The sequence below is a fragment of the Coregonus lavaretus genome (assembly GCF_964263955.1).
Source record: "Coregonus lavaretus genome assembly, contig: HAP1_SCAFFOLD_954, whole genome shotgun sequence".
NCBI lineage: Eukaryota > Metazoa > Chordata > Actinopteri > Salmoniformes > Salmonidae > Coregonus > Coregonus lavaretus.
In genome coordinates, this window is record NW_028163297.1 from 56776 (window position 1) to 82287 (window position 25512).

Below are 25512 nucleotides of genomic sequence, written 5' to 3' on the forward strand. Positions count from 1 at the left end.
TGTAAGGACACTCTCCCTCTCTCTCTGGGCCTGTAATGACACTCTCTCCCTCTCTCTCTGGGCCTGTAATGACACTCTCCCTCTCTCTCTGCTCTGGGCCTGTAATGACACTCTCCCTCTCTCTCTGCTCAGGGGCTGTAATGACACTCTGCCCCTCTCTCTCTCTCCATCCGCATATAAACAGGTGTACATGATGGCGAGTATGTTCCCTCTCCTCCCTGAATGGAGGACATGGTGTAAAACTGGTCTCTGCTGATAAAATGTGACAGTGTGGTGACCTTTTCAGTTCCCTTCTGGTCTAAACCTCAGATAAAAAAGAAAACATTTACAAATCCAACACCAGGAAATGAACCTCGACAACACTCTTGGCCGGGAGCAGCTTTGAGTCTGTAGCAAACGCCCCACGATACGTCCCAAACGGCACCCTATTCCCTACATAGTGCACTGGGCCCTGGTCAAAAGTAGTGCACTATGTAGGGAATAGGATGCCATTGGGGGCGCGGTTCACACAACGCTGTATTTTCCAAAACAAACGCTGAGACAGAGAGAAGAGGTTGTAGGGTTGATAGGCACTCACTCATTGTAATCACAAATTCCTCTTCTGATGAATTAAACATTTGTGGTTTTGATTAGTAGGGTGCTAATCCTGCCTGGTTTCATTTGTTAAAAAAACTCCTGGCTGCAATTTTAGTTAATCATCTATTCAAGTCAGTGAGAAGACTTCATTAACAACTTCTGATTAAGCTCATCAAATATGAGGACAGATATCGGTGACACTACAGTGGATACGCACTGTACAGATATACAGTAGGTAACACTACAGAGGACAGATATAGGTAACACTACAGAGGACAGATATAGGTAACACTACAGAGGACAGATATAGGTAACACTACAGAGGACAGATATAGGTAACACTACAGAGGACAGATATAGGTAACACTACAGAGGATAGATATAGGTAACACTACAGAGGACAGATATAGGTAACACTACAGAGGACAGATATAGATAACACTACAGAGGACAGATATAGGTAACACTACAGAGGACAGATATAGGTAACACTACAGAGGACAGATATAGGTAACACTACAGAGGACAGATATAGGTAACACCACAGAGGACAGATATGGGTAACACTACAGAGGACAGATATAGGTAACACTACAGAGGACAGATATAGGTAACACCACAGAGGACAGATATAGGTAACACTACAGAGGACAGATATAGGTAACACTACAGAGGACAGATATAGGTAACACTACAGAGGACAGATATAGGTAACACTACAGAGGACAGATATAGGTAACACTACAGAGGACAGATATAGGTAACACTACAGAGGACAGATATAGGTAACACCACAGAGGACAGATATGGGTAACACTACAGAGGACAGATATAGGTAACACTACAGAGGACAGATATAGGTAACACTACAGAGGACAGATATAGGTAACACTACAGAGGACAGATATGGGTAACACTACAGAGGACAGATATAGGTAACACCACAGAGGACAGATATAGGTAACACCACAGAGGACAGATATAGGTAACACTACAGAGGACAGATATAGGTAACACTACAGAGGACACACTGTACATACATTTGATATCACTCACTGGGGGAAAGAAATCACTCACTGGGGGAAATATATCACTCACTGGGGGAAAGATATCACTCACTGGGGGAAAGATATCACTCACTGTGGAAATAAATCACTCACTGGGGGAAAGACATCACTCACTGGGGGAAAGATATCACTCACTGGGGGAAAGCAATCCCTCACTGGGGGAAAGATGTCAGAGAAGAGCATCACAGTCAATAATCATTAACATGTAACAGATTGAGCAGCTTCAGTGGAGGATGCAAAATGAAAAAGAAAGACTGGCTGCATCCCAAATGCCACCCTATTCCCTATGTCGTGCCCCATAGGGCCCTGGTCAAATGTAGTGCACTATGTAGGTCATATGGTGATATTTGGGACTCAGACAATAACTACCCTTCAGGTTTTTACCTTCATGTTGTCACTTACAATAATGATACATTGACAGAGGTATTAAGCATATATTATTGCTGTATCGGAAATAATGTACAATGTAACTTATGACTGTAGCCTATGCGACCTGCATTAACAACACAGTTTACAGTTTTTCTCAATTGCTAAAACACTAAACCCTATTGTCTGAACCAAATGCTCAGTTGCCTGAACCCACTGATTGAATCAATCACTCTTTTGGCAAAACCATAAGCACTTTTCACCTGTTTAGACATAACTTGCCAACACATTTTCATTGTGATGCACCCGTGCTGCATAATGGTGAGCACAGGTGACAAAAGTCAAACACAATTAGAGCACAGGTGTCACCACTTGAACACAACAACTCAAAATGGATCACACTTGTGGCTAATGATGTGAGGGAACATATACAGTAAGCCAGTTCAGAGAGCACTGGTTTGTGAGGCCCTACAATGGATAGAAATTTGAGAGGAAGAGTTCGTGTGAGAGGAGGTCGAGGTGGTCGAGCTGGTCAGCGAAGACAAAGAACAGTAATATCTGATGAAATCACAGCTACTGTGATTGACCATGTTCTTGTCCATGGTATGAGCATGAGGGAGGCTGGACAAAGGGTACAACCAAACATCAGTAGATTCACTGTGTCCACCATAATCCGAAGATTTAGAGAAGAGAACAGGTAATTACCTTTTTTTGACATTATAGTACAGTATGTAAATGTTGACAGCAATTACTGTATGACATACTATATACTGTACCACAGTATACTGTAAGTAAATATATGTTTCAGTACATCACTGTACCAATGTACTGTAGTATTGTAATGGAGGGTTGGTCTAACTGTTTGTAGGCCTAGTATTCCATGTATATTTTTTGTAACTCCATGTTCTCTTTTTGTAGAATTGAAAGACTGCCACATGGGGGTGGGAGGACAGGTATGTTCTCCCCACACCAAGAGACCCTAATTGTTGATATGGTCCGTGAGAACAATGCCATTAAACTGAGCGAAATTCAGCAGAAGATCATTGAGGACCATTTAAATTTTGAGGGTATCAACAGTGTCAGCCTCTCTACTGTTGATCGTGTCCTCAAGCGCAACAGACTGCGCATGAAACAGCTATACAGAGTGCCCTTTGATCGCAACTCAGACAGAGTCAAAGAGCAAAGATTCCAGTATGTACAGGTTGGCATATATCCAGACACATTCAATGTTGATTACTCTAAGTAGTGATTTACTGTAGTGGCCTAAATCACTTTTTCCATATCACTTACAAAACTATATCTATTTCTACAGAGGGTTTTTCAACTGGATGCAATGGAAAGACCCCATCAATACATCTACATGGATGAAGCTGGGTTTAATCTCACCAAAAGGAGAAGGAGAGTCCGTAATGTGATTGGCCATCGGGCCATTGTTGGTGTTCCTGGGCAGCGTGGTGGCAATGTCACATTATGTGCTGCCATCAGCAATCATGGGGTTGTCCACTATAATGCCAACCTGGGGCCCTACAACACTCACCAGCTCCTCATTTTCCTCAATCACATGCGAGATGCTTTGTTAAGGCAGCAGGATGAGCATCCCATCTATGTTGTTGTTTGGGACAATGTGAGTTTTCACAGAGCCCTCCAGGTTAGAGAGTGGTACAATATGAACCAAGGTTTTATCAATCTTTGCCTTCCACCGTACTCCCCTTTCCTAAACCCCATTGAGGAATTATTCTCCTCATGGCGGTGGAAGGTATATGAACGCCAACCTTACACCAGGGTAAATCTCCTGCAAGCCATGGGACTTGCCTGTGGTGACATAGGTGTGGAGGCATGCCAAGCCTGGATACGGCATGCCAGGGGTTTTTTCCCCCGTTGCCTGGCCAGACAAAATGGGGCCTGTGATGTGGATGAAGTCCTGTGGCCTGACCCAGTACGGAGACATGATGCTGTGGCTGAGTAATGCACTTATTTGTATATTTTTGTACTTTATTTTTACATGGGCTTACTGTACACAAGTGGCAAACGCATAAGATTTCTGTTTGTTTTTACAAGTGCTACATGTAAATGCACAAGATTTCTGTTTTGTCTTTTTGTACAAGTGCTAAATGCACAGTTTTTTTTTGTTTTGCAACATGCATTTAGCCTACAGTGAACAATAAACATTTATTTCTCCAGCTTCATGTCCTGAGCATTGTGTTTTCTATTTTTCTACGTAGTGTTTAGTGACTGTTCAGTAGTGTTTTTTATTTTGATTGACTCGGGGCACGATTTGACAACATAGTTCAGTTTTGAGCACAGATTGAACTGTTTTGAGGTGAAAGTTTGGTTTTGCAAGAAGAGTCTGAGGTTTTGTGAATGTAGCTTGAAAATTGGGTTTTGTGTTCACAGTTAAGAGAAAAGGAGAGCAGCTTTCAAGAAATGTGTCTTAGCAATCGAGAAAAACTGTATTGACCGTTATAAGCCCAGACGAGAGAGAGAGAGAGAGAGAGAGAGAGAGAGAGAGAGAGAGAGAGAGAGAGAGAGAGAGAGAGAGAGAGAGAGACAGAGAGAGAGAGAGAGAGAGAGAGGAGAGGAGATGTTGATGAGATTTAAAAAGGGGGGTTGGAGCGGAGACTCTACTTCAAAGCCCCAAAATTCAACTTCATAGGAAGAATAAATATAGAAAGGGGGTGAAAGAGAAGGAAGGAAATATATCACTCACTGGGGGAAAGGTATCACTCACTGGCGGAAAGGTATTACTCACTGGGAGAAAGGTATCACTCACTGGGGGAAAGGTATCACTCACTGGGGGAAAGGTATCACTCACTGGGGGAAAGGTATCACTCACTGGGGGAAAGATGTCACTCACTGGGGAAAGGTATCACTCACTGGCAGAAAGGTATCACTCACTGGGGAAAGGTATCACTCACTGGGGGAAAGGTTTCACTCACTGGGGGAAAGGTATCACTCACTGGGGAAAGATGTCACTCACTGGGGAAAGGTAACCCTCACTGGGGAAATGTATCACTCAATGGGGGAAAGGTAACCCTCACTGGGGGGAAAATGTCACTCAATGGGGGAAAGGTATCACTCACTGGGGGAAAGATGTCACTCAACTGGGGGAAAGGTAACCCTCACTGGGGAAATGTATCACTCAATGGGGGAAAGGTAACCCTCACTGGGGGGAAAATGTCACTCAATGGGGGAAAGGTATCACTCACTGGCAGAAAGGTATCACTCACTGGGGGAAAGGTATCACTCACTGGGGGAAAGGTTTCACTCACTGGGGGAAAGGTTTCACTCACTGGGGGAAAGATGTCACTCACTGGGGAAAGGTGTCACTCAATGGGGGAAAGATGTCACTCATGGGGGGAAAGGTATCACTCACTGGGGAAAGGTAACCCTCACTGGGGGAAAGGTAACCCTCACTGGGGGAAAGATGTCACTTACTGGACAAAGATATCACTCACTGGGTGAAGATATTTAAATTTTAGTCATTTAGCAGACACTCTTATCCAGAGCGACTTACAGTTAGTGAGTGCATACATTTTCATACTGGCCCCCTGTGGGAATCGAACCCACAACCCTGGCGTTGCAAGCGCCATGCTCTACCAACTGAGCTACACGGGGGAAAGATATCACTCACTGGGAGAAATATATCACTCACTGGGGAAAGATATCACTCACTGGGGGAAAGATGTCACTCACATTATAAATCCATAGAGAGAGAAAGAGAGAGAGAGACAATTATACGACCATAGAGAGAGAGAGAGAGAGGGAGAGAGAGAGAGAGAGAGAGAGAGAGAGAGAGAGAGAGAGAGAGAGATAGAGAGAGAGAGAGAGAGAGAGAGAGAGAGAGAGAGAGAGAGAGAGAGAGAGAGAGAGAGAGAGAGAAAGAGAGAGAGAGACAATTATACGACCATAGAGAGAGAGAGAGAGAGAGAGAGAGAGAGAGAGAGAGAGAGAGAGAGAGAGAGAGAGAGAGAGAGAGAGAGAGAGAGAGAGAGAGAGAGAGACCATTATATTCCCATACTTGAACCTAAATTAATTGAATATGTCCTTGTGTATTCAGTGTAATGACAAAATGGGTTGAACCAAATGTAAATGGCATTACTCTCTACTCTGTAACCCACTTACCCTTGGTTAAAGGGGCAATCTACAACCTTTGGTTAAAGGGGCAATCCGCTGTTGAAACAATAACAAAGCACATCCCCACCACTGTTTCTGTAAAAAGCTGAGGATGGGGCTGAAAAAAAGTAACCGCTCTCAAATTCATAGACAGAGCTATTGATCAATCAAAAATATAGTTTGAACCATGTTTTGAGGCTATAAAGTGTTTGTGACCATTTACTTGGTCAGAAAAATATATATACACTACCAGTCAAAAGTTTGGACACACCTACTCATTAAAGGGTTTTTCTTTATTTGTACTATTTTTTTACAATGTAGGATAATAGTGAAGACATCAAAACTATGAAATAACACATATGGAATCATGTAGTAACCAAAAAAAAGTGTTAAACAAATCAAAATATATTTTATATTTCAGATTCTTCAAATAGCCACCCTTTGCCTTGATGACAGCTTTGCACACTCTTGGCATTCTCTCAACCAGTTTCATGAGGTAGTCACCTGGAATGCGTTTCAATTAACAGGTGTGCCTTCTTAAAAGTTAATTTGTGGAATTTCTTTCCTTCTTAATGCGTTTGAGCCAATCAGTTGTGTTGTGACAAGGTAGAGTTGGTATACAGAAGATAGCCCTATTTGGTAAAAGACCAAGTCCATATTATGGCAAGAACAGCTCAAATAAGCAAGAGAAACGACAGTCCATCATTACTTTAAGACATGAAGGTCAGTCAATAAGGAACATTTCAAGAACTTTAAAAGTTTATTCAAGTGCAGTCGCAAGAACCAATCAAGTGCTATGATGAAACTGGCTCTCATGAGGACCGCCACAGGAAAGGAAGACCCAGAGTTACCTCTTCTGCAGAGGATAAGTTCACTAGAGTTACTAGCCTCAGAAATTGCAGCCCAAATAAATGCTTCACAGAGTTCAAGTCAGAGACAAATCTCAACATCAACTGTTCAGAGAGGACTGTGTGAATCAGGCCTTCATGGTCGAATTGCTGCAAAGAAACCACTACTAAAGGACACCAATAAGAAGAAGACACCTGCTTGGCCAAGAAACACGAGAAATGGACATTAGACAAGTGGACATTTGTCCTTTGGTCTGGAGTCCAAATTTGAGATTTTTGGTTCCAACCGCCGTGTCTTTCTGAGACGCGGTGTGGGTGAACGAAATGATCTCTGCATGTGTAGTTCCCACCGTAAAGCATGGAGGAGGAGGTGTTATGGTGTGGGGGTGCTTTGCTGTTGACACTGTCTGTGATTTATTTAGAATTCAAGGTACACTTAACAGCATGGCTACCACAGCATTCTGCAGCGACACGCCTTCCCATCTGATTTGGGCTTAGTGGGACTATCATTTGTTTTTCAATAGGACAATGACCCAACACACCTCTAGGCTGTGTAAGGGCTATTTTACCAAGAAGGAGAGTGATGGAGTGCTGCATCAGATGACCTGGCCTCCACAATCCCCTGACCTCAACCCAATTGAGATGGTTTGGGATGAGTCAGAGTGAAGGAAATGCAGCTAACAAGTGCTCAGCATATGTGGGAACTCCTTCAAGACTGTTGGGAAAAGCATTCCAGGTGAAGCTGGTTGAGAGAATGCCAAGAGTATTTTTTGGTTACTACATGATTCCATATTTGTTATTTCATAGTGTTGATGTCTTCACTATTATTCTACAATGTAAACAGTAAAAATAAAGAAAAACCCTTGAATGAGTAGGTGTTATCTCTGTTCACCCTGTTCTCTCTGTTCACCCTGTTCTCTCTGTTCACCCTGTTATCTCTGTTCACCCTGTTCTCTCTGTTCACTCTGTTCTCTCTGTTCACCCTGTTATCTCTGTTCACCCTGTTATCTCTGTTCACCCTGTTCTCTGTTCTCTCTGTCTCACCCTGTTCTCTCTGTTCACCCTGTTCTCTCTGTTCACCCTGTTATCTCTGTTCACCCCTGTTCTCTCTGTTCACCCTGTTATCTCTGTTCACCCTGTTCTCTCTGTTCACCCTGTTATCTCTGTTCACCCTGTTCTCTCTGTTCACCCCTGTTATCTCTGTTCACCCTGTTATCTCTGTTCACTCTGTTATCTCTATTCTCTCTGTTCTCTCTGTTCTCTCTGTTCACCCTGTTATCTCTGTTCTCTCTGTTCTCTCTGTTCTCTCTGTTCACCCTGTTATCTCTGTTCTCTCTGTTCACCCTGTTATCTCTGTTCACCCTGTTATCTCTGTTCTCTCTGTTCTCTCTGTTCTCCCTGTTCTCTCTGTTCACCCTGTTATCTCTGTTCTCTCTGTTCTCTCTGTTCACCCTGTTATCTCTGTTCACCCTGTTCTCTCTGTTCACCCTGTTATCTCTGTTCACCCTGTTCTCTCTGTTCTCTGTTCTCTCTGTTCTCTCTGTTCACTCTGTGTACTGAGACACTGTTCTCTTGGTAGGAGAGTGATCCTTTGTCTTTGTAACCAACAAACTGTTCTATATATAGACTGGGTAATGACATTAACAATCTGTTCTATATATAGACTGGGTAATGACATTAACAAACTGTTCTATATATAGACTGGGTAATGACATTAACAAACTGTTCTATATATAGACTGGGTAATGACATTAACAAACTGTTCTATATATAGACTGGGTAATGACATTAACAAACTGTTCTATATATAGACTGGGTAATGACATTAATAACAAACTGTTCTATATATAGACTGGGTAATGACATTAACAAACTGTTCTATATATAGACTGGGTAATGACATTAACAAACTGTTCTATATATAGACTGGGTAATGACATTAATAACAAACTGTTCTATATATAGACTGGGGTAATGACATCTAACAATCTGTTCTATATATAGACTGGGTAATGACATTAACAATCTGTTCTATATATAGACTGGGTAATGACATTAACAAACTGTTCTATATATAGACTGGGTAATGACATTAACAATCTGTTCTATATATAGACTGGCTAATGACATTAATAACAAACTGAACTATATATAGACTGGGTAATGACATTTAAAAAATGGTTCTATATATAGACTGGGTAATGACGTTGTTTGGATGGCTGGAACGACTGTTCACAACATACTAAAATCCTTTGCCTGTGAGATTGGTAAGTAGTGGTTATTCTGGAGGCTTTGATCTCTCTAAAGCATGCTGGCGCAAATCAGAGGAGCGGTTGTCTATCAGATGCTGTGAATGTAAACACCTGTGGCATTTATGTTATGAAATGGTGGCGGTTACCACACAGCTATTTGACTTTCTCTTATGAGGTTATGGTTATCTTTTCTTTTAGATTATCTATTTAGTATTTATTTGAACTCTGAGGTTTTCCAATTCCCTATTCTATAAAGTTAAACAGGCATCATTCTGTACAGTAGTTTCTCCTCTTAACTCATGTTGCCAGAGCAACCACACCACATAAAAGAGCAATGATAATTTTTCATGGAAGTGGAATTTTAGAGAGGTTGTGTTTTATTTGCCCCCCGAGCAGAATAATCTGATTTGGAAGAACGCTTGCTGGGAAGGAACACAATATCTAATATTGTAAAATAACAACACAACAGACACTGACTATCAGGACTTTTCAGCGGTGGAACCCATGCCATCCGAAACAGCAAGGGGGTGTTATGAACAGAAACGGGATGTTTTGTAATTCATTTTAAACTTTGTGATTAACATCTTAGATAACAAATGGTGCAGCAGACGTTTCCCAACTAATTGGAAAATCAAGACAATCGGAAGAAAACATGAAACATTCATCACACTAAATTAACACATTATTATATCTCATAGCTTGCGTCCCAAATGGCATCCTATTCCGTACTATCAGCCCTGGTCAAAATAAATGCACTACCAAGGGATTAGGGTACTATTTGGGACACAGCCCTACTCTCGTTCCCAGTGTGAATAGAGGAGTTGGAGAAAAGTCCAGCGAATTAGAAAAATAGGTCCCACAGGTAACTAATACAATTAATAGGATCCTATCAGTGGATTTGGAGCATTGATCAAGGAATATTTAATTATTGCGATAATAATTAGTTGCCTTCAATGTTTAATTAGGCTTGATCATTATTTAATCTAAAATAAATAGTTGGTACCAAAGGTACGTAGTCTCAACAGGATTCTGCCTCTTTAGGTCCAATATTTTCATGTGTGATAATGTGAATGAACAGCAATAACTTGTATGCTCATTACTGAAACATCTACATAAACACCTGTGGCATTTTCACCAGATGAGAATAACAGAATGGAAACAAGCATAGTTGCGCTCTCGCTCTCTCTCTCTCTCTCTCTCTCTCTCTCTCTCTCTCTCTCTCTGTCTCTCTCTCTCTGTATCTCTCTCTCTCTCTCTCTCTCTCTCTCTCTCTCTCTCTCTCTCTCTTCTCTCTCTCTCTCTCTCTCTCTCTCTCTCTCTCTCTCTCTCTCTCTCTCTCTCTCTCTCTCTCTCTCTCTCTCTCTCACTCACTATGGGGCTAAAACTGATTAAACTTCCCATTGCTATGAATCCTTCATGCAAAGCCAAATCCTGTCATGGACACATGGTAACTGGTGTGGAGCGGAAATGGGCTCTCCTCTCCACAATGCTCCGCATGTCCCTGCTCTGCTGGCATAAAGCATTGGTGCAAATTAAATTAAATCCAATCCGAACCCTCTGCTTTCTGCGTGTAATCTGCAATCCCTACAATAATCCTGCTGGGAGGTTATCGTGCATTATATAATTACAGTGTGCTTATGAAACTTAGCAGAGATACTAACAGGTCGGGAGGTAACAGGAGAGATGCTAACAGGTAGGGAGGTAACAGGAGAGATACTAACAGGTAGGGAGGTAACTGGAGAGATACTAACAGGTAGGGAGGTAACAGGAGAGATACTAACAGGTAGGGAGGTAACAGGAGAGATACTAACAGGTAGGGAGGTAACAGGAGAGATACTAACAGGTAGGGAGGTAACAGGAGAGATACTAAGAGGTAGGCAGGTAACAGGAGAGATACTAACAGGTAGGGAGGTAACAGGAGAGATACTAACAGGTAGGGAGGTAACAGGAGAGATACTAACAGGTAGGGAGGTAACAGGAGAGATACTAACAGGTAGGGAGGTAACAGGAGAGATACTAACAGGTAGGGAGGTAACAGGAGAGATACTAACAGGTAGGGAGGTAACAGGAGAGATACTAACAGGTAGGGAGGTAACAGCAGAGATACTAACAGGTAGGGAGGTAACAGGAGAGATACTAACAGGTAGGGAGGTAACAGGAGAGATACTAACAGGTAGGGAGGTAACAGGAGAGATACTAACAGGTAGGGAGGTAACAGGAGAGATACTAACAGGTAGGGAGGTAACAGGAGAGATACTAACAGGTAGGGAGGTAACAGGAGAGATACTAACAGGTAGGGAGGTAACAGGAGAGATACTAACAGGTAGGCAGGTAACAGGAGAGATACTAACAGGTAGGGAGGTAACAGGAGAGATACTAACAGGTAGGCAGGTAACAGGAGAGATACTAACAGGTAGGGAGGTAACAGGAGAGATACTAACAGGTAGGGAGGTACAGGAGAGATACTAACAGGTAGGGAGGAAACAGTAGAGATACTAACAGGTAGGGAGGTAACAGGAGAGATACTAACAGGTAGGGAGGTAACAGGAGAGATACTAACAGGTAGGGAGGTAACAGGAGAGATACTAACAGGTAGGGAGGTAACAGGAGAGATACTAACAGGTAGGGAGGTAACAGGAGAGATACTAACAGGTAGGGAGGTAACAGGAGAGATACTAAGAGGTAGGCAGGTAACAGGAGAGATACTAACAGGTAGGGAGGTAACAGGAGAGATACTAACAGGTAGGGAGGTAACAGGAGAGATACTAACAGGTAGGGAGGTAACAGGAGAGATACTAACAGGTAGGGAGGTAACAGGAGAGATACTAACAGGTAGGGAGGTAACAGGAGAGATACTAACAGGTAGGGAGGTAACAGGAGAGATACTAACAGGTAGGGAGGTAACAGCAGAGATACTAACAGGTAGGGAGGTAACAGGAGAGATACTAACAGGTAGGGAGGTAACAGGAGAGATACTAACAGGTAGGGAGGTAACAGGAGAGATACTAACAGGTAGGGAGGTAACAGGAGAGATACTAACAGGTAGGGAGGTAACAGGAGAGATACTAACAGGTAGGGAGGTAACAGGAGAGATACTAACAGGTAGGCAGGTAACAGGAGAGATACTAACAGGTAGGGAGGTAACAGGAGAGATACTAACAGGTAGGGAGGTAACAGGAGAGATACTAACAGGTAGGGAGGTAACAGGAGAGATACTAACAGGTAGGGAGGTAACAGCAGAGATACTAACAGGTAGGGAGGTAACAGGAGAGATACTAACAGGTAGGGAGGTAACAGGAGAGATACTAACAGGTAGGGAGGTAACAGGAGAGATACTAACAGGTAGGGAGGTAACAGGAGAGATACTAACAGGTAGGGAGGTAACAGGAGAGATACTAACAGGTAGGGAGGTAACAGGAGAGATACTAACAGGTAGGCAGGTAACAGGAGAGATACTAACAGGTAGGGAGGTAACAGGAGAGATACTAACAGGTAGGCAGGTAACAGGAGAGATACTAACAGGTAGGGAGGTAACAGGAGAGATACTAACAGGTAGGGAGGTAACAGGAGAGATACTAACAGGTAGGGACAGTAGAGATACTAACAGGTAGGGACAGTAGAGATACTAACAGGTAGGGAGGTAACAGGAGAGATACTAACAGGTAGGGAGGTAACAGGAGAGATACTAACAGGTAGGGAGGTAACAGGAGAGATACTAACAGGTAGGGAGGTAACAGGAGAGATACTAACAGGTAGGGAGGTAACAGGAGAGATACTGATTTGGAGTGAGAAAATGAATGCGCTGATTACAGAAATGATCGCTGTTGATATGCAGCCATTGAAAATGGTAGAGGATGTCGGCTTCAACGCCCTAATGACATATCTACAACCAGACTACCAGATATCATGTTAAAAAAAAATGCGATGGCCCAGATGGAGAAAATGTACAATGAATTGCTCTCCAAGTACAAAGCCCGAGCTCTCAAACACCATACATGGTGTTAACAATAGATTGTTGGGCGTCTAACAGTAACAGTAGAGATATACATTTACATTTACATCATTTAGCAGATGCTCTTATCCAGAGCGACTTACAAATTGGTGCATTCAACTAGCCAGTGGGACAACCACTTATTTTTTATGGGGGGGTGGGGGAAGAAGGATGACTTTATACTATTCCACGTATTCCTTAAAGAGGTATACTAAAGATTGGGGAGGCAACTGAAGCAAATAAACTCTCTCTCTCTCTCTCTCGCACACACACACACACACACACACACACAGACCCACATGGTTGGGGAGACAACAGTAGGATTATACACTGCAGAGAGCCTTTAGCCTTTCTTTAAACAAACAGCACATTGAAGTCTTTGAGCTGTGTACCCCATATCACAACAGATGTGTACCCCATAACACAACAGATGTGTACCCCATAACACAACAGATGTGTACCCCATAACAAAACAGATGTGTACCCCATAACACAACAGATGTGTACCCCATAACACAACAGATGTGTACCCCATAACACAACAGATGTGTACCCCATAACAAAACAGATGTGTACCCCATAACAAAACAGATGTGTACCCCATAACAAAACAGATGTGTACCCCATAACAAAACAGATGTGTACCCCCATAACAAAACAGATGTGTACCCCATATCACAACAGATGTGTACCCCATAACAAAACAGATGTGTACCCCATAACAAAACAGATGTGTACCCCATAACAAAACAGATGTGTACCCCCATAACACAACAGATGTGTACCCCCATAACAAAACAGATGTGTACCCCCATAACACAACAGATGTGTACCCCATATTACAACATATGTGTACCCCATAACACAACAGATGTGTACCCCATAACACTTGCCATATGTGTTTGCATGGGAACAGAAAGCTTAGTTCAACGCAGTGTTTCAGCTCTATTTCGACCTCCCTAACACCCCTGCCTGTGTTCTTCATGTGAAACGGCCGAAAGCGTAAGTTCATTGCATTGTTTAATATTTATTTGTGACAGTGTTATGACACGTTGTGGCATGGTTATGACCGTGTTATAAGGTGTTATGACGCTACACTTCAAATGATGTGTTACCTATATAAATTATATATAGATGTACACCATAGATGGATGTACGCTACAGATATATGTACTCTATAGATGTAGTTGAAGTCGGAAGTTTACATACACCTTAGCCAAATACATTTAAACTCTGTTTTTTCACAATTCCTGACATTTAATTCCTAGTAAAAATTCCCTGTCTTAGATCAGTTAGGATCTCCAGTTTATTTTAAGAATGTGAAATGTCAGAATAATAGTAGAGAGAATGATTTCTTTCAGCTTTTATTTCTTTCATCACATTCCCAGTGGGTCAGAAGTTTACATACACTCAATTAGTATTTGGTAGCATTGCCTTTAAATTGTTTAACTTGGGTCAAACGTTTCGGGTAGCCTTCCACAAGATTCCCACAATAAGTTGGGTGAATTTTGGCCCATTCCCCCTGACAGAGCTGGTGTAACTGAGTCAGGTTTGTAGGCCTCCTTGCACGCACACACTTTTTCAGTTCTGCCCACATATTTTCTATAGGATTGAGGTCAGGGCTTTGTGATGGCCACTACAATACCTTGACTTTGTTGTCCTTAAGCAATTTTGCCACAACTTTGGAAGTATGCTTGGGGTCATTGTCCATTTTGAAGACCCATTTGCGACCAAGCTTTAACTTCCTGACTGATGTCTTGAGATGTTGCTTTAATATATCCACAAAATCTTCCTTCCTCATGATGCCATCTATTTTGTGAAGTGCACCAGTCCCTCCTGTAGCAAAGCACCCCCACAGCATGATGCTGCCACCCCCGTGCTTCACGGTTGGGATGGTGTTCTTCGGCTTGCAAGCGTCCCCCTTTTTCCTCCAAACATAACGATGGTCATTATGGCCAAACAGTTCTATTTTTGTTTCATCAGACCAGAGGACATTTCTCCAAAAAATACGGTCTTTGTCCTCATGTGCAGTTGCAAACCGTAGTCTGGCTTTTTTATGGCGGTTTTAGAGCAGTGGCTACTTCCTTGCTGAGCTGCCTTTCAGGTTATGTCGATATAGGAATCGTTTTACTGTAGATATAGATACTTTTGTACCTGATTCCTCCAGCATCTTCACAAGGTCTTTTGCTGTTGTTCTGGGATTGATTTGCACTTTTCGCACCAAAGTACGTTCATCTCTAGGAGACAGAACGCGTCTCCTTCCTGAGCGGTATGACGGCTGTGTGGTCCCATGGTGTTTATACTTGCGTACTATTGTTTGTGCAGATGAACGTGGTACATTCAGCCGTTTGGAAAATGCTCCCAAGGATGAACCAGACTTGTGGAGGTCTACAATGTATTTTCTGAGTTCTTGGCTGATTTCTTTTGATTTTCCCATGATGTCAAGCAAAGAGGCACTGAGTTTGATGGTAGGCCTTGAAATACATCCACAGGTACACCTCCAATTGACTCAAATGATGTCAATTAGCCTATCAGAATCTTTTAAAGACATCATTTTCTGGAATTTTCCAAGCTGTTTAAAGGCACACTCAACTTAGTGTATGTAAACTTCTGACCCACTGGAATTGTGACACAGTGAATTAAAAGTGAAATAATCTGTCTGTAAACAATTGTTGGAAAAATGACTTGTGTCATGCACAAAGTAGATGTCCTAACTGACTTGCCAAAATAATTTGTTTAACAAGAAATGTGTGGAGTGGTTGAAAAACGAGTTTTAATGACTCCAACCTAAGTGTATGTAAACTTCAGACTTCAACTGTAGATGTAAGCTATAGATAGATGTAAAATATAGACAGATGTAAACTATAAATAGATGTAAACTATAGACAGATGTAAACTATAGATAGATGTAAACTATAGACAGATGTAAACTATAGACAGATGTAAACTATAGATAGATGTCAACTATAGACAGATATGCACTATAGATAGATGTAAACTATAGATAGATGTAAACTATAGATAGATGTAAACTATAGATAGATGTAAACTATAGATAGATGTAAACTATAGACAGATGTAAACTATAGACAGATGTAAACTATAGACAGATGTAAACTATAGATAGATGTCAACTATAGACAGATATGCACTATAGATAGATGTAAACTATAAACAGATGTAAACTATAGATAGATATAAACTATAGATAGATGTAAACTATAGACAGATGTAAACTATAGATAGATGTAAACTATAAATATATGTAAACTATAGATAGATGTATATTTTGAGATTTAGATGGAATTGTCTGAGTATGTATTATTATCAAGTGGCAGTTTAAAATGCACAGCCATTGAAACAAGTAAATGAAATAAGCTCATTAATAGGCTCATTGATAGGCTCATTGATAGGCTCATTAATAGGCTCATTGATAGGCTCATTAATAGGCTCATTGATAGGCTCATTAATAGGCTCATTGATAGGCTCATTGATAGGCTCGTTCATCACTGAAATAGCAGCACATAGCTGTCCATCCCCTTTGAACACCTGGGGCTTAATGCAAGCATCTCTATCTGCTCATTGAGTCCGTCTACTGAACCTGGCTGTTGAACATGATGTGACATGCTGTAGTGTCCTGTGCTGTAGTGCCCTGTGCTGTAGTGTCCTGTGCTGTAGTGCCCTGTGCTGTAGTGTCCTGTGCTGTAGTGTCCTGTGCTGTAGTGTCCTGTGTGTCAGATGTGTGTCTAAGTGGTATTGAAGTTCAGCAAACCCACAACACAACACAGAAGTGTGCCATGTTGGCTCATTGTCTGGAGAGCTGTCAAATCAGAGCGGCTACAAAGTCACACACGTCACGCTGGGCGTTAGAAGTTGAGACAGAAAAAAGTCTACAGAAATATAGTGACACACAAATTGAAACTCATTCAACGACATCAGCCTAATGGAGTTGTAGATTACCTGTCACATTCCAGTGTTCAAACTTGTAAACAAGGCTGCATGGCATTTATCTGAACGCGCTTGTGGATTTGACAACTCTAACTGTAGTTCCGCCTCCGACACCACCAAAACAACCGCTATGCTGGTGTTAGTTAGCGTGGATCTGGTAGAATCTAGGGCAAGGTATAGCTTATATCTTTTTACATGATGAGCACAGATAGTAACAAACAAGCTTAAGACTCAAAATGTGTAACAATATGTTAAACTTTCTGAACTTGTTATTACATCATTTCACCTTATGCAGTGAGCAGTGAAGATCACCTGATGGAGTACATGTCTCACAGAACACAGCAGAGGAGGACTTTGCAGGGAGGAAGGGTAAAATGCAGAGTTCAGACCCAGGGCCCTGAGCTTAGTGATGAGCTTGGAGGGCACTATGGTGTTGAAGGCTGAGCTGTAGTCGATGAACAGCATTCTCACACAGGTATTTCTCTTGTCCAGGTGGGATAGGGCAGTGTGCAGCGCAGTGATTGTGTTGTCCGTGGATCTGTTGGGGCGGTGTGCAAATTGTGAGGTGATACGATACTTAACTAGCCTCTTAAAGCACTTGATGATGACAGAAGTGAGTGCTACGGGGCGATAGTCATTTAGTTCAGTTACCTTTGCTTTCTTGGGTACAGGAAAAAAGGTGCACATCTTGAAGCAATTACGGAGAACAGACTGGGATAGGGAGAGATTGAATATGTCCGTAAACACTCCAGCCAGCTGGTAATAACAATAATATTAATAACAATAATAATAATAATAATATAATAACTCTTAGTAGAAAATGTGCTTGTGTCACTCATTCATTCATTTTATTTATTTATAATAATATATACATTTAGTAGACACTTTTATCCAAAGTGACTTACAGCATTCCTTTTTACGTATGGATAGTCCTGGGAAATGAACCCACTATCTTGGCATTGCAAACATCATGCTCTACAAACTGAGCTACAGAGAACTGCACATGCTCTGAGCATGCGGCTTGGGCCGGCAGCCTTGGGCCGGCAGCCTTAAATATCTTACTCACGTTGGCCATGGAAAACGAGAAGGTGTTTAGCTTGTCCGGGAGTGAGGCGTCAGTGTCCGCAACGTGGCTGGCTTTCCCTTCACAATCCGTGATTGTTAGGAGTTCCTGCCACATACGTCTCGTGTCTGAGCTGTTGAATTGGGACTCCACTTTGTCCCTGTACTGATGTTTTGCCTCTTTGATCGCCTTACAGAGGTCATAGCTGGTCTGTTTACACACGTCCATGTTCCCAGTCTCCTTGCCATGGTTAAATGCGGTGGTACGTGAATTCTGCTGTCTACCCACAGTTTTTGGTTTGGGAACAACATCCTCTATGTACATCTTGATGAACTCAGTCACCGAGTAAGTGTATACGTCGCTACTATTCTCAGAGGCAACCCGGAACATTTCCCAGTCCGGGTGATCACAGGAATCTTGAAGCATAGATTCCGATTGGTCAGACCAACGTTGAACAGTCCTCACTACGGATGCTTCATGCCTAAGTTTCTGCCTATAGGTGGGAGGAGCAGAAATGAGGTGTGATCTGATTTGCCGAAGGGAGGGGGGGGGGGGGGGGGGGGGCGAGGGCCTTTGAGCCGCCCCGGAAGGGAGAGTAGCAATGATCCAGAGAGTTCGAGCGCGAGTAGCACAGGAGATGTGTTAATCGAATTTTGGTAGCATTTTCCTCCGATTTATTTTATTAAAGTCCCCAGCTACAATATGCAGTTTCCAGTTTGCAGAAAGTCCAGTGTAGCTCCTTGAGAGCCGTCGTGGTGTCGGCTTGAGGGGAAATATACACGGCAGTGACGATGACCCGAATAAAATTATCTTGGGAGGTAATGCAGTTGGCATTTCATGGTGAGGTATTCCAGATCAGGAGAACAAAAGGACTTGAGTTCCTGTAAGTTACCACAATCACACCATGATTTGCAAATCATGAAACATACTCCTCCAACTTTATTTTTCCCGGAAAGTTATTTCTTCCTGTCCGCGCGATGGACGGAGAACCCAACTGGCTGAATGGATGGGGAAAATATATCTGGAGAGAGCCATGATTCCGTAAAACAGAGTATGTTACAGTCCCTAGTGTCTCTCTGGAAGGAGATCCTCGCTCTGAGCTCATCTACTTTATTGTCCAGGGACTGAACGTTAGCGAATAGTATACTCGGAAGCGGTGGATGGTATGAACGCTTCCTGAGTCTGACTAGGACCCCACTTCTTCTTCCTCTTCTCTGGCGTCATTGTTTTGGTGCAGCTCCCGGGATGAATAGAGCTGCCTCAGGAAGTTCAAACAAAGTATCCAGTTCAGGGAAGTTACATGTCTGGTTGAAATACCGCTGATCTAATATCCAAAATATACAGTTGAAATCGGAAGTTTGCATACACTTAGGTTGGAGTCATTAAAACTCGTTTTTCAACCACTCCACAAATTTCTTGTTAACAAACTATAGTTTGGCAAGTCGGTTATATACATTGTGCATGACACAAGTAATTTTTCCAACAATTGTTTACAGACAGATTATTTCACTTATAATTCACTGTATCACAATTCCAGTGGGTCAGAAGTTTACATACACTAAGTTGACTGTGCCTTTAAACAGCTTGGAAAATTCCAGAAAATTATGTCATGGCTTTAGAAGCTTCTGATAGGCTAATTGACATAATTTGAGTCAATTGGAGGTGTACCTGTGGATGGCCTACCTTCAAACACAGTGCCTCTTTTCTTGACATCATGGGAAAATCTAAAGAAATCATCCAAGACCTCAGAAAAAAATGGTAGACCTCCACAAGTCTGGTTCATCCCTGGGAGCAATTTCCAAACGCCTGAAGGTACCACGTTCATCGGTACGAACAATAGTACGCAAGTATAAACACCATGGGACCACACAGTCGTCATACCGCTCAGGAAGGATACCTGTTCTGTCTCCTAGAGATGAACGTACTTTGGTGCGAAAAGTGCAAATCAATCCCAGAACAACAGCAAAGGACCTTGTGAAGATGCTGGAGGAAACAGGTACAAAAGTATCTATATCCACAGTAAAACAAGTCCTATATCGACATAACCTGAAAGGCCACTCAGCAAGGAAGAAGCCACTGCTCCAAATCCAGCATATAAAAGCCAGACTACGGTTTGCAACTGCACATGGGGACAAAGGTCGTACTTTTTTGAGAAATGTCCTCTGGTCTGATGAAACAAAAATAGAACTGTTTGGCCATAATGACCATCGTTATGTTTGGAGGAAAAAGGTGATGCTTGCAAGCCGAAGAACACCATCCCAACCGTGAGGCACGGGGTGGCAGCATCATGCTGTGGGGGTGCTTTGCTGCAGGAGGGACTGGTGTACTTCACAAAATAGATGGCATCATGAGGAAGGAAAATTATGTGGATATATTGAAGCAACATCTCAAGACATCAGTCAAGAAGTTAAAGCTTGGTCGCAAATGGGTCTTCCAAATGGACAATGACCCCAAGCATACTTCCAAAGTTGTGGCAAAATGGCTTAAGGACAACAAAGTCAAGGTATTGGAGTGGCCATCACAAAGCCCTGACCTCAATCCTATAGAAAATCTGTGGGCAGAACTGAAAAAGCGTGCGCGAGCAAGGAGGCCTACAAACCTGACTCAGTTACACCAGCTCTGTCAGGAGGAATGGGCCAAAACTCACCCAACTTATTGTGGGAAGCTTGTGGAAGGCTACCCGAACCATTTGACCCAAGTTAAATAATTTAAAGGCAATTCTACCAAATACTAATTGAGTGTATGTAAACTTCTGACCCACTGGGAATGTGATGAAAGAAAGAAAAGCTGAAATAAATCACTCTCTCTACTATTATTCTGACATTTCACATTCTTAAAATAAAGTGGTGATCCTAACTGACCTAAAACGGGACATTTTTACTAGGATTAAATGTCAGGAATTGTGTTTAAATGTATTTGTCTAAGGTGCATGTAAACTTCCGACTTCAACTTTATTTTCAGCTGTAGGTAATAATACAAGAAATGTTCTGAGCAAATAATGTAAAAAAATAACACACACAAAAAAAAAAAAATACTGCAAAGTTGGCCAGGAGCTAGAAACAGGTTGACCGTGTCTGCCGGTGCCATCTTGTATTGGTCTAAGTAATGCTCAGGCATATGTGAAACATTTTTGGACAACCTTAGCCTCATGCCTCATCCCTACTCAAGGAGGGGTGAGGCTGAGGGTGTCCTAAAATGTACACCATATATGAAAACGTGAATGCAGGACCAAAGTTCCCCCTTGCACTCTGTTTCAGTGAGAGGTAAATAAGGTCCTGGCTCTTTGTAGGGATGGATATGTATTTATTATTTTTGCTCAGTGATAATGGCACTAATTGTATTCCTTAATTCACAGCACCATTAGGATAACCAATGTCTGTCTGCGTCCGAAATGGCACGCTAATCACTATATACTCTATAATGCACTACTTTTGACCATAAAATACACATTTTAATTGCAAGTATAGACGTGTTAAATCTTGATCAGATAGTGATTGGATCATCTTGATGGGATAATGACGACCACATGTTAGCACCAGATATAAACGGGGCTAGAGATACACTTCTAGGGTCAATCCTTGGATTATATGTGATATGCACATGTCAATCTTCAAACACCATCTACTCTTGCCCATCAATGCATATTGTGGATATGAAGATGATATGGGATCGCTCAAAATATGCTTTCTTGTTCTTCATCTTATTATGAAAGCTATTGTATCATTGAGAAGAACCCACCTGACCAAAAAGGTCCAATTAGAAGGTTTTAATTAATCAACTCAAAATCCACAAACATTGCATGTTTAATTGAAAAATACATGACAGAACATAACACATTTAAGACACTGTTTTGTACAGTAAACTATATTATCTGCAAATCCGATGTCCAGAAACAAACAGTCCTATTATAATCTTCACACAATGTCCTCACCTGTTACAGAGAATGCACTACATAATGACTTTCACAAGAATGCCTGTTGAAATGACAAATAAGCAACCTTAACTTCTCCTTCCACATCATAATCACAACGTACCTTTTTAGACATTTACAAAATCCATCAATACACAATAACCATCCATTGATTCTCACAGATGCTGTGGAGAATCTTGTTTGAAATAGTTAAAAATACCAATTGCTCTTGCAGGATTGTGTTCTGTATATGTACATGATGTCCTTTTTATTGTTCATGGGCTGTGTGATTGTGTACACCACACATTCATATTTACACACAGGTAATGTGCTAACCCCAAAAATAAATGCAGAAATAATGCTCAATTCATGTTTGTCACCTGTGACTCAAAACATGTGAAACGTTGAATTTCAAATTATACAGTAGCTTCAATATGAAACAGTATTCAATCTCTGAGAGTTAGCTGGATTACCTGCTCAGCATGTGGAGCCAAGCCAGCTCTGACCCAGCTGACTCCAAATCTGGAGAAGCGTTTGCAAGGCAAAGGACTGTCTGCTGCTTTCTCCCCTTTTAGACTGATTCCACAGTGGTCCTGCTAGCTGTTCCTACAGTCTAATTTCTCCGACAGCTCAATCCATTCACAGTATTCTGTATTCTGGGAGGCCTATTTCACAGCCTGGTGCCTCCTCATACTTCCTCATCTCATCTTCCTCAGCCTCATAGTTCCTCATCTCATCTTCCTCAGCCTCACACTTCCTCATCTCATCTCCCTCAGCCTCATACCTCCTCATCTCATCTCCCTTAGTCTCATACCTCCTCATCTCATCTCCCTCAGCCTCACACTTCCTCATCTCATCTTCCTCAGCCTCATGCGGTTCTCTTTATCTCTCTTCTTCAGCACGTTGATGAATTGGTTGAAGAAGTGCTCTTGGTCTTTCTTCTTCAGCACTTGCTTGAAGCGCAGGTCGCGGCCGTAGTTATCAGAAAACTCTTTGAAAGTTGACCTGGCAATAGAGAAAATAATAGATCATCCTTGAGAAAGGTGTGGGAGGGAGGGTGGGATGTCTTCACAAGTCTAAATACAGTAAAAACTAGAGCTTGGTTCTTCAGTTTTTAGTCATGTTAGACAATCATGGTTTTGAAACACGCAAACATGCATAACTGTAGTATTTTTTTTTTTTAAAGCTCAGTAATTTGTTGTGTTTTTTTTAAATAAGCAGTTATTAGCAACAGTTATGAAAAAGAATAAGCAAGAGTTAAAAAAAAGCCATAGAATACAGAGAACTATGTCCACACGGTTAGTCATTACCTAAAGAGAAAGATAGTCAGTTATAGAAGTATTGTAATCCAGAGAGAATTATTTTTGCTCATCACTGCGGTTGATTAAAGGGGAAAGCTAAATGGGAAGCCACAACATGCTGACAACAAGCAATCTTGTTTTTCTTTTATTAACAAATCCCCTGATCCAGCAGCTTATTTACATCTTAAATTATATAGTCTTGAGAAAACAATATTCATTTTCCTCTTCCCCAAAGTCGACAGTTAATAATTTACTTTTCTTAGAATAACATGATCAATATCGTGAATTTTGCGTTATTATTTGTTTTGTTCAGCTTGATTTAAAAAGCATTCTTTAATGCATCGTGCATCTATACAGGCTTGATTTCACTAGTGTGCTTTGGGCTATGAAGTTATTACAAGCTAATATTGGATTATATACACCACTGTTCAAAAGTTTGGGGTAACTTAGAAATGTTCTTGTTTTCAATTTGAGAAACAGGCACCTCACAGATCCTCAACTGGCAGCTTCATTAAATAGTACCCGCAACAAACAAGAAATAAAACAAAAATCAGAAACAAACAAGAAATAAGACAAAAATCAGAAAACTTGAGCGTGCATAACTAATCACCACCCAAAGTCATTACTTTGTAGAGCCACCTTTTGCAGCAATTACAGCTGCAAGTCTCTTGGGGTATGTCTCTATAAGCTTGGCACATCTAGCCACTGGGATTTCTGCCCAATCTTCAAGGCAAAACTGCTCCAGCTCCTTCAAGTTGGATGGGTTCTGCTGGTGTACAGCAATCTTTAAGTCAAACCACAGATTCTCAATTGGATTGAGGTCTGGGCTTTGACTAGGCCATTCCAAGACATATACATGTTTCCCCTTAAACCACACGAGTGTTACTGTAGCAGTATGCTTAGGGTCATTGTCCTGTAGGAAGGTGAACCTCCGTCCCACCTAGGGATGGAAGAAGGTAATCTGGAAGAAGGTAATCATATGGAAGAAGGTAATCTGGTCAGATGAGACTAAAATGAAGCTTTTTGGCCATCAAGGAAAACACTATGTCCGGTGCAAACCCAACACCTCTCATCACCCCGAGAACACAAGTGTTTATTAACTGAGATCATGTGACAGATCATGTGACACTTAAATAAAAATATATTTTGATTTGTTTAACACGTTTTTGGTTACTACATGATTCCATATGTGTTATTTCATAGTTTTGATGTCTTCACTATTATTGTACAATACAGAAAATAGTAAAAATAAAGAAAAACCCTTGAATGAGTAGGTGTGTCCAAACTTTTGACTGGTAGTATATATATACAGTGCCTTCGGAAAGTATTTAGACCCCTTGACTTTTTCCACATTTTGTTACGTTACAGCCTTATTCTAAAAATGATTAAATTGTTTTTTACACACCATACCCCATAATGACAAAGCAAAAACAGGTTTTTAGGAATGTTTGCAAATCTATTAAATTAATAAATACATAAGCATTCAGACCCATTACACAGCACTTTGCTGAAGCACCTTTGGCAGCGACTACAGCATCGAGTCTTCTTGGGTATGACGCTACAAGCTTGGCACACCTGTATTTGGGGAGTTTTTCCCATTCTTCTCTGGAAATCCTCTCAAGCTCTGTCAGGTTGTCATCAAGGACCTCTCTGTGCTTTGCTACATTCATCTTTCCCTCGATCCTAACTAGTCTCCCAGTCCCTGCCGCTGAAAAACATCCCCACAGCATGATGCTGCCACCACCATGCTTCACAGTAGGGATGGTCCCAGGTTTCCTCCAGACATGACGCTTGGCATTCAGTCCAAAGAGTTCAATCTTGGTTTCATCAAATCAGATCATATTTTTTCTCATGGTCTGAGAGTCTTTTGGTGCCTTTTGCAAACTCGATGCGGGCTGTCATGTGCCATTTACTGAGGAGTTGCTTCTCTGGCCACTCTACCGTAAAGGCCTGATTGGTGGAGAGCTGCAGATATACTTGTCCATCTGGAAGGTTATCCCATCTCCACAGAGGAACTCTGGAGCTCTGTCAGAGTGAGAATAGTGTTTTTGGCCACCTCCGTGACCAAGACCCTTCT

The 25512-nt window shown here is 41.7% G+C and overlaps 1 protein-coding gene across 1 annotated transcript in view; it reads right to left on the bottom strand.

Annotated features, from left to right (window-relative positions):
• Window positions 1-22982: 22982 nt before the first annotated feature.
• Window positions 22983-25512, bottom strand: part of LOC311118319 (transcription elongation regulator 1-like protein) — a gene marked incomplete at both ends in the record, with an annotated part of 32936 nt that continues 30406 nt past the window's right edge. Inside the window, one exon of the mRNA XM_084193129.1 lies at window positions 22983-23139. Coding sequence (XP_084049255.1) covers window positions 22983-23139 — 157 coding nt within the window. The remainder of the gene's footprint in view (window positions 23140-25512) is intronic.